Source organism: Arachis ipaensis, chromosome B06 (genome assembly GCF_000816755.2).
Source record: "Arachis ipaensis cultivar K30076 chromosome B06, Araip1.1, whole genome shotgun sequence".
NCBI classification, from domain to species: domain Eukaryota; kingdom Viridiplantae; phylum Streptophyta; class Magnoliopsida; order Fabales; family Fabaceae; genus Arachis; species Arachis ipaensis.
The window spans coordinates 14,495,805-14,507,143 of NC_029790.2; the positions used below are offsets into that span (position 1 = coordinate 14,495,805).

General features: G+C 30.5%; 1 protein-coding gene across 1 annotated transcript; it reads left to right on the plus strand.

Moving 5' to 3' along the window:
* Nucleotides 2,943–4,160, plus strand: LOC107647998 (uncharacterized N-acetyltransferase p20). The gene has a single exon (XM_016352033.2). The coding sequence runs from the start codon at nt 3,396–3,398 to the stop codon at nt 3,936–3,938; it is 543 nt and encodes a 180-aa protein (XP_016207519.1). The 5' UTR covers nt 2,943–3,395; the 3' UTR covers nt 3,939–4,160.

An 11,339-nucleotide genomic window follows, 5' to 3' on the forward strand; every position in this document is an offset into this window, starting at 1 on the left:
AAAAACAAAAATACTAAATTTTTTTTATAAGTTATAATTTATATTTTTTAAAAGATTTTTTATTTAAAAAAATATATTTTAACATAATAAATAAATAATTAAAATATTTTTATATTTTTGTACTCAAATTTAAATATTAGATAAAAATATATTTTTATATAAAATATTCAAATATAAAATTATTTTTATTTTTTTAAAACAAAATCTTTTTTTAAAAGTTCACTCAACCAAATCCTAAAAACTTAAATACTCTCTCATCAGTCATCACCATAGTATTGTGGTTAATCCATCTTCTTGAGCTCACTCAAACTATTAATTGTGAGGAGGAATTATGAAATTATGTTGGTGAGTGAATTACACGTGTGAGGGCCGAATTCTCAGCCAGCCTTAGCTTTCAAGCTCTTCCATAAAGGAGAGTTACTTGCATAGTTGCATGTAAATAAAATAAGTGAATAAACAAGTCAATCATCCTTCATGGTTAGCACTTAGCAGTTAGCACTGTGGAAAAGCGTGGAGCTAATTAAGAAGCTTTTAGAGTACTGGAGGTAACAGGATAAACAAGCCTGGTGTTCAGCAATGTATTCATAATGTTAGATGTGCAGCCATATACATAGAATAAGTGAATAATTTTACAAGACTAACTGTGTATTGGATTTCTTTGCAACCCAAGGAGCTTCAATGATGCAATCACTCGTAGTTAATCCGTCATAGTTAGGAAGGAATCCACATACCATCTATAAAGTATAAGGTCAAGGTGAATTGAAATGCCACACAAGCACAAATTACAGTAGTGATGGATGTTGATTCATTTGTGTAAGTGATATAAATATAAGTGAAGTAGGGTAGCAGTAGTTAGAAAATCAAGATCAAGAAGTGTTTGTTGAGGTCATTACTTCAGTCACATATTAGTAGTATGCATGGCTCTGCATCTGTATAATGCAGAGGTACTTGGCCTTGTGTTCACATTATTCATTCTCTGCATAGAGTGCAATTGATATTCAGTCTCAATTCTTTACTTTTCTCTGATTTTGCTCAAAACATCTTATGCTATCAGAGCCAAAGAATCAAGATCTTGACCGTAGCCTTCATTCTCTCAACCTCGTCTTCTACCAAACAAGCTTTACTTCCTATTGCTGAGAAGTTGGAAGATTCAAACTTCAACACATGGAAGCATCATGCCTGACTTAACATCCAGAGTGTCTCTATGGAAAATCATCTTGACCGGGGAAATGTTCCAAATCGATTTGAACCAGTCCCAAAGCCTCAACCAGCATCAGCATATAGTAGTATTCAACAAAGCAATTATTATTAAAATTTAAACACCGGAGGAAGAGGATGTCTTCCTTTACGAAGTTTGATTCTGCTACCTCCTTTCATTTATTTATTTATGTTTTTGGCAGGAGGCTTACTTTGATCAGCCAAAAACCTTATGTTTTGAGAAGAAAAGAATTAGCCTCACCATTTGTTAGTGAAAGAGATACCGTTATCCAAAGGGAGAAACCACAGGTTCATAGAGATAGAAGGAACATAAAAACCCTTGAGAAGCTAGATAGTCCCACATCAGCTGGGAGCAAGAAAGGGAGGTGGAATGCAGTGTACAAATAAAGATTAAGCAACAACATTTTAATATACTTACCTGGATGGGGTCAATGGGTGATCAAGAAGGCCCATGGCTTAGGTTGGTGACCTCCATTGCATTTAGGAGGGGTGCCTGCCTAAGGTCTCCTCAAGTAGGAGAGCCTACGTCATAATTTGTGGTAGCGGGGACTTGCGTTCGCGCAGTCCCTACCAAATTTCAGTTTGAAGTCTTTTCAATCATATATTGTTTTCACCCATGGAGATTCAATGGTTCAATCACTTGTACGTGAATCGTTGTATCATATTCAGGAAGGAATCCACATACCATCCATAAGGTCAAGGTGAATTGAAATGTCACACAAGCACGAATTATTCCGGTGATGGATTATTGATTCATTTGTGTAGTTGTGTATACTTGTATTCAACAAAAAGCAACATCGTCTTATGGAACACTTGAAGTGAAAGAGTGAAGGCAATTATTATTAAAATTTAAACAACGTTCATCTTCAGTTTAATGGTAGGAAGACTACGTGTTCCCTTGCGGCCTTGCCAAGTTTGATTCTGCTACCATCTTTTCAATTTTGCATCCTAAAGTGCTCATCTTTTTCTTTTATTATTTACATTTTTAGCAGGAGTCTTGTACTTTTGATAAATATCCGAGGCTTGCTCTGAATCTTTGTTCTTAACTCACTTCTTATGTGTTTTATATGGAAAACCATCTTGATTGGGGAAATGTTCCAAATCGATTTGAACCAGTCCCAAAGCCTTAACCAGCATCAGCATATAATTGTATTCAACAAACATCACCATAGTTTATGGAACACTTGAAGTGAAAGAGTTAATTCAATTACTATTAAAATTTAAACACCGTACCAAGTTTTCTGCTACCTCCTTTTCAATTTTGCATCCTAAAGTGCTCATCATGGGATTCTTCTTTTTCTTTTCTTTCATTTATTTATTTATATTTTTGGCAGAAGTCTTTTACTTTTGACAAATATCTGAGGCTTGCTCTGAATCTTTGTTCTTAACTCACTTCCCATGTGTTTTCTTGCTTTAAACAATAATAAGAAAATGAAGCAGCACCTTTCCCAGTTTCCTAGCTTCAAAATTCTCATACATGTCTAACACTCCAACTACAGGTATACTTTGATCTGCCAAAAACCTTATGTTTTGAGAAGAAAAGAATTAGCCTCACTGTTTGTTCAGCGAAAGAGATACCGCCAAAGCAAAGGGAGAAGCCGCAGGTTCATAAAGATAGAAAGAATAGAGGAACCTTGAAGTCCCACATCACCTGGGAGAAAGAAAGGGAGGTGAAAATGCAGTGTATAAATAAAGATTAATGAGCAACATTTTAACATACTTACCTGGATGGGGTCAATGGGTGATCAAGAAGGCCTATGGCCTAGGTTGGTGACTTCCATTGCACTTAGGAGGGGTGCCTGCCTAAGGTCTCCTCAAGTAGGAGAGCCTACATCATAATTTGTGGTAGTGGGGACTTGCGTTCGCGCAGTCCCTATCCAATTTCAGTTTAAAGTCTTTTAAATCATATATAAATTGGAAGAAACTAGTTGTAGGCTGTAGCCGTCCATTTTATTTACATATATTTTAAATTTAGCTTCTTGTTGCAGGCCGGAGAAAATAACATGCTATTATGGGGTAAGGTGAGTGGGTCCTGACAAAGAAAAAAATAAAGATATATGGGGGGATTGTGGAGTAGGTGAGTTGGTGTACTAGACTAGTAGGTGATGGTGTATCAAAAACAAGGCCGCTATAAAATTATAAATAACGTGAATAATATATAAGGCAGTTGGTGAAAAATGTCGAATTTGGATCTCTCAAAAATTTCTCTGCGGCCATTCAAGCTAAGCGATGTTGACGACTTTTTGCTATGGGCTGGGGATGATCAAGTCACACAAAACTTAAGATGGAAGACTTGTGGTTCAAGGGAAGAGGCTTTGGCCTTCATAAGAGACGTGTGCATACCTCATCCGTGGCGACGCTCAATCTGCCTTGACGACCGTTCCATAGGCTTTGTTTCGGTGTATCCGTGGTCAGGTGATGATAGATGCAAGGCTGACATAGGCTATGCCGTGGCCGCAGACTACTGGGGCCAAGGCATAGCCACCAAAGCAGTGAAGATGGCTGTGCCTCAAGTGTTCAATGACTTGTCTCATCTGGTAAGATTGCAGGCTTTCACTTCCCCTGAGAACAAGGCTTCTCAGAGAGTACTGGAAAAGGCTGGGTTCCTTAAGGAGGGTCTGCTCAGAAAGTACACTTATTTTAAAGGGAACATTAAGGATTCGGTAGTGTTTAGTTTCTTGTCAACTGATGAATTTCCTCATGATGACTCGTGGAAATAATCTAATATGGTTTGTGCTGGAAATAGTGTCTAATGAAGTCCCTTTTGTTATGGGATATGCTTGTATTGTATATTTTCTTTCTATAATGTGATGCTTCTTTTGGAACAACCTTACCTATCTATCTGTCTTCTTTTTATATTTGATCAATATGTGACTTGAGGTCCATATGAACTTGAATCTCAATGAACATAATGGATTTCGTTAGTTGCTCATAATTTCTTGTTTCAACTTAACAAGAAAACCAACACAATACCACCTAACCAATGCCATGTTACACAAACCATTCCTTTATTCTGAATCCCCACCCCAAATAATGTACTATGCTATAATTAATTGGTTACAGGGTAGATTCTGAGAATTGTTTGGTATTTACCACTCTGGATAGGTTGATTTGGGTTCCCAAGCATATCATCCAGTTCTTTTGCAAACCTCTTCATATCGCTGGCAGACAAGTAAATTGGAACTAAAACACCACCTCCATTTGCATTCCCATAATCCATGAGATCCATTTCTCCGAAGCTATTATCTGATTCCCCATTACTAATTAATCGTGTATTGAATTATTGATATATCAATAAAAATAATTAATTTTTAAATTTATTTAAAAATCATTTAAATATATAAATCTGATTAGATAATTTTGTAAAACTCTCTAGGATTTTTTTCTGATATAATGTAAAGTTTGTCAGCTTCTTCATCAGCAAACTTCAAGGAGCTTCACTTTTCACTCTTCTTCACTCTCATCCTCTTTCTCTTGTAAAACTTTTTATTTTTGGTCTTTTTGACAATTTCAAGTAATTCATTTCTTTTTTAATTTAATTTATTATTGTATTATTTTATAATTTTAACATGTTTATTTAGTTAGATTAAGTTTTGTTAGTTTTTAATTTTAGTCAGTTTGATAATTATTTAGTTTAATAATCAGATGATATAGTTAGTTGGTAAAGGATTCGATGGTCCCAGAATGTTTGAACCATTAAATGATCCCATAACAAAACATGTTTTTTAAGTTTTTTAATAACTGATAAATAGTTCTTATCTAATTTTAATTACAAATTAATCCCATATATTTTATTTAATCATAAAAACTATTTTTTTATAAATTATTATTTTATCATTAATCTATTATGTTTATTAACAATCAAAAACAAAAAAAAATAACGAATTAGATCTTCCATTGATCGTAATAAACTTTTTGGCTATTCCAATCGATTAAAAGATTATATTTGATCCGCAATGTTCGTCCAAGACTGTGAAATCATGTTTCTTTGAAAATCAATCGATTGGATTATCAAAACAATCGATTGAATTTCAGGTTTCCCATAACTCAATCGATTGGACTACAGGTTGTTATCACAAAACAATCGATTGAAAATTGCAAGGCAGCATGGTTTTCACAAAAATCAATCGATTGGTCATATTACCCAATCGATTGAACGATGACTAAAATGTGGGTTTTTAATAATTCAATCAATTGCTTATACTACCCAATCGATTGAATGCTTCAAAACAACCTGAGGTCTCACAATTCAATCGATTGGTTGTGTTACCCAATCGATTGAAGTCGTCAAAACAATATGGATTTGCATATCTAGAACTTGATATTAATAGAAAGAATTGAGGCTGATCTTAATCCACTAAGAATTGCATCCCGTCCGTCTTTTAGTTTTAGCTATATTCAGATCTTAGAACTGTGATGTCAATTTTGCATTCTTATAACATTGTCTTCTTGAGCTTATTCACTTGAGCATGTGAACGTGATTGACTGCATAAATGAATGGGACTCCAAACTTTCAGTCTTCTTTAGGGTAATTGGTTATGCATTCTCTCTTTTGGATAAATGATAATATATTATACGTATTTGAATAGACTTGTGACTTTTTGTGCCTAGGAATTGTAAGTGATGGTTAATCAATTTTATATGTCTTTTATGTATCATTTACTGGGTAGCACAACCAATCGATTGAATTCGGCAAATCCATATTGTTTTGACGACTTCAATCGATTGGGTAACACAACCAATCGATTGAATTGTGAGACCTCAGGTTGTTTTGAAGCATTCAATCGATTGGGTAGTATAAGCAATTGATTGAATTATTAAAAACCCACATTTTAGTCATCGTTCAATCGATTGGGTAATATGACCAATCGATTGATTTTTGTGAAAACCATGCTACCTTGCAATTTTCAATCGATTGTTTTGTGATAACAACCTGTAGTCCAATCGATTGAGTTATGGAAAACCTGAAATTCAATTGATTGTTTTAATAATCCAATCGATTGATTTTCAAAGAAACATGATTTCACAGGATGAACGTCATGGATCAAATATAATTTTTTAATCGATTGGAATAGCAAAAAAGTTTATTACGATCAATAGAAGATCTAATTCGTTATTGTTTTTATTTTTGATTGTTAATAAACATAATAGATTAATAATAAATAATAATTTATAAAATAAAAAATAGTTTTTATGATTAAATAAAATATATGGGGTTAATTTGTAATTAAAATTAGATAAAGACTATTTATCAGTTATTAAAAAACTTAAAAAATATGTTTTGTTATAGGACCATTTAATGGTCCAAACATTTTGAGACCATCGAATCCGGTGCCAAGTTAGTTTAGAGTACCATCTATTATTAGTTTAGATAATATGAAATGATCATTTGAACTAATTATGCTTTAGAGTAAAATTATAGTTTATGGTCTAAGTATTTAGAATTTTTAGATTTATTTTCTAGTAATTTTTATCCGTAACAGGAATATAAATCTTTTAAAACTATGTTGGTTTTGTCATGACATTATAAATTATGACACAAAATTTATAGAATCAAATTACTTTTATAAAAAGGTCGTAGGGGACAAAAGTTCTCATCGGCTAAAAAGGTCCGAGTCTCCGTAGATAAAAAAATTAAATAATAAGATTTTTATTTATTATTTTCATGTGAAAGAATTTAATTCTTTACTAATAATTAATTTTAACATTCATTATCTAAAATTTAAAAGAATTTAATGTATATACTTTTACATTTGATTAGATGTTAAGTCTGTTGCACAAATAGAAATAATTAATTTTTATGCTTGTTATTTAAAAATAATTTTTTTCTCTCTATGTTTATAAAAATACAATTAGATATTAGCATAAAAAAAATTTATATTGATAGTTATAAAATTAACTCAATTTTTTTCAAACAATTGACTCTTGATTCTAACTTTTAATCACAACATTAGTATTCTCTCCAAATTATATGTAATAAATATTTAAAGAAAGAGAAGTAAAAATATAGATTAAAAAGATAAACGACAAAAATTTAAAACTAAATAAAAAAACTAAAAATATATGCATATAATTGTCATGGATCAAATATAATTTTTTAATCGATTGGAATAGCAAAAAAGTTTATTACGATCAATAGAAGATCTAATTCGTTATTGTTTTTATTTTTGATTGTTAATAAACATAATAGATTAATAATAAATAATAATTTATAAAATAAAAAATAGTTTTTATGATTAAATAAAATATATGGGGTTAATTTGCAATTAAAATTAGATAAAGACTATTTATCAGTTATTAAAAAACTTAAAAAATATGTTTTGTTATAGGACCATTTAATGGTCCAAACATTTTGAGACCATCGAATCCGGTGCCAAGTTAGTTTAGAGTACCATCTATTATTAGTTTAGATAATATGAAATGATCATTTGAACTAATTATGCTTTAGAGTAAAATTATAGTTTATGGTCTAAGTATTTAGAATTTTTAGATTTATTTTCTAGTAATTTTTATCCGTAACAGGAATATAAATCTTTTAAAACTATGTTGGTTTTGTCATGACATTATAAATTATGACACAAAATTTATAGAATCAAATTACTTTTATAAAAAGGTCGTAGGGGACAAAAGTTCTCATCGGCTAAAAAGGTCCGAGTCTCCGTAGATAAAAAAATTAAATAATAAGATTTTTATTTATTATTTTCATGTGAAAGAATTTAATTCTTTACTAATAATTAATTTTAACATTCATTATCTAAAATTTAAAAGAATTTAATGTATATACTTTTACATTTGATTAGATGTTAAGTCTGTTGCACAAATAGAAATAATTAATTTTTATGCTTGTTATTTAAAAATAATTTTTTTCTCTCTATGTTTATAAAAATACAATTAGATATTAGCATAAAAAAAATTTATATTGATAGTTATAAAATTAACTCAATTTTTTTCAAACAATTGACTCTTGATTCTAACTTTTAATCACAACATTAGTATTCTCTCCAAATTATATGTAATAAATATTTAAAGAAAGAGAAGTAAAAATATAGATTAAAAAGATAAACGACAAAAATTTAAAACTAAATAAAAAAACTAAAAATATATGCATATAATTATTTTGAAAGAAAAAATTTTATTTTAATTATAAAAAATATCAAATGACATATTTTAATTTGTCAAAGTACTAATATAAGATATAAATTATATATAGAGTAAAAATAGTATAGAGAAATAAAAAAAATGGAGAGAGGTAGATGAGAGAATTTAGGAAGGGAGTTTATTAATTCTAAGAAACATATTTTCTCTCAATTTAATAAGAGAGTGTCATGTGACACATTTTGGTTATTAAATTAATTAGTAATATATAATATAGTTATATTTCAATTTCAATTTTAATATTTTAATTTAATTTAAATGTAATTAGAGAATGTTGTGTTACACATTTTGATAGTCAAATTTGTAATTAGTCATTGATAATGATATATAAAAAAATAGAATGGGTGAAGGAATGGGAGAGATATAGAAAGGGAGAGGGAGGAGGGGAGAACTCTGTAATTTTAGAAAAAAAAATTTGATTTCAATTGTAATGAGAGAGTAACATGTGATATATTTTAGTTGTAAAATTAATAATATATAATAGATGTGTTTGATAATAAGTCAGTTAATTTTAAATTATTTTTTATTTAGATTACTGTTTCAGTTGAACTGATTATGGTTTAGAATTAAATTATATTTTATGGTTTAGGTAGTTAAATTAAGTTTGAATATGTTTGATAAAAAGCAAGTTAATTTAAAATTATTTTATTCTAATTTATTCTGTCATATTGTAGTTTTATGATGCAAAACATGTTAGGGTACGAGCAATAACCATGAGCAAAGTGCCTCCATATTTATCATACAAGTGGGTTCCATCGATGGAAATAAGTGATTTTTAATGCTTGAAAGCCTCAACACACGGAAGAACGTCCAAAACATCCAATGAAACATGACACTATCGACTAAAGCAGGTCAAGACTGTGTTACAAATTGCACCCAAGTACCTAAAAAACCATAAGTTGTTTTAACATATAAGTGGTTACTTAGTTAAGAATTTATAAGTAAAGGCGATGTAATGAAGTTTAGCAATTAAGTATATCTGCATTGCGAATAACCAATGAGAAAATTGTATGATTCCTCCTAATCTCCATATATCTTAGTAATGACTCTCTGCTTTGCAAGCCAAACCTTTCTGTACGATATCTTATAACCAAAGTGATTATCCACACCTCCTTGCAGAACCCTTATGCTGATGGTTGGATCTGCTTTGACCATTGTGAATATGTGCTAAGCAATCACCTTCGAAACCTTCCATGGGCTTTTCCCATTGATGTTTGCATGCAAGTATGAGGATCGACCTCCCATTTTTTTTTTTTGCTTTTGGCGATAAGCTATGCATATATTTCATTGACAACTAGTCCCAAATTGGGAACACTTTACAGCATATATGCTATACATCTTATACTCCACACCCCTCCTAATGCTATACATCTTAACTGCCATAATAACTTTCTCCTTATTTTTATACTGTTGTCCAATCTCAAACTCATTGGTGGGATCATCCTTGGAGCCTCCTTGACTAAATAAATAATTTGAAGTCATTGCCTCGAGATTCAATGAGAAAAAGTGACCAGGCCGATCATATGGTCAAAAAATATCAGGCTGTCAGTGCGATTTGTGTGTCACTATAGTAATTCATCTCTTCCTCCTCCTCATCCAAAATTTTCGTTGGTTTAGCCTCAACATCTTCACCGTCATCAAGGTTAACTTGATAGGGATCCATCCTCGGGTCTCTAATAGCAGAACCCTCATGAATTTCAACATCAGTTTGCATTATACCATCATTAGAATTTTCAACATTTGACTCCTCCTGACTATCTTCAAGTGGCATATTTAGGTCAACCATCGTCCTTCTAATATTTTTTCTAACCGCTCCACTTAAAGGGGTATCATCAACAGTATTCATAAAAGTTCTTCCACCCAAGTCAACTAGAAAAATAAATAATTCTAACAAATGGACATTTGTCCAATGGTTGTGCCAAACCCTAATAAGATGTATGTCCTCGTTATCATGTAACTGATATCTAATTTACAAAAATATAAAATTTTATCAAAACCGTCATCAAATAAAAAAAATAACAAAATAATGATAACAATTGTAATCTATAATATACCTTTTGTAAAATAAAGTGTTATCTACTTCGCACAGATATTTGTAGTAGATCTTTTCGCTCTTTTCATGTGTTTTTGACCAACGGTATGCAATATCAAATTCTTTAACGCTGTTAGACTTTCGACTTTAGGTGGCATATATGTAAATACTAGTTCAACAGAACTGAACATGATAGATCCTTCTTCATCATATACTATTTCACCATCATAATGAATGAAAAACAATGAAAATTTCCGACATTATATAGAGTAAGCAGAAGATCAAAGTAAAGGGAAAATTCTGAGTTACTAATAGTGATTTTGATTTCCAATCGGTCTCAGTGAGATTTTATTGAGGAAGCTGCTTGAAGTTCGACGAGGAGGCATCGAACTTTACATATTATATAAAGTTTGTCAAGAAGAGTAACGAACCTTTTGAAAATGACAAAGTTTGCCAAAAGTGACAAACTTGCCCCCGATACAAAAAAAATTTCAAAAATTAAAATTGAAATAACTTTTTTTAAAAAATAAAGTTTTTTTTTATTTTATATGAAAAAAAAATCCTCAAATTAAACCCTTTTTATAATTACACCTAAACAAAGCCAAAAAGAAAACATAAGAATTTGTAAGTACAACATCTTGAAAAGGCACGAATATATTGCCATAAGATGTGTATTTTGAGGAACGAAATTGCATATTTAAAAAATGTTTAGCTGACATGTATGTACTTTAAAAACACGCATTAAAGATATTGGTCTAACGATTAACTCATTAGACCGTTTAAATAAGTGTCAAAAGTTTAAAATTTGCCTTATACATGAATACTTTATTGACTAGTGACAAATTTTTAATTAAAAGACAAAAAAAAAGTTATTGATTGAAAAAATATATACAATTTAAATTTTAATATATTTATTATATATTTATTAAAAACT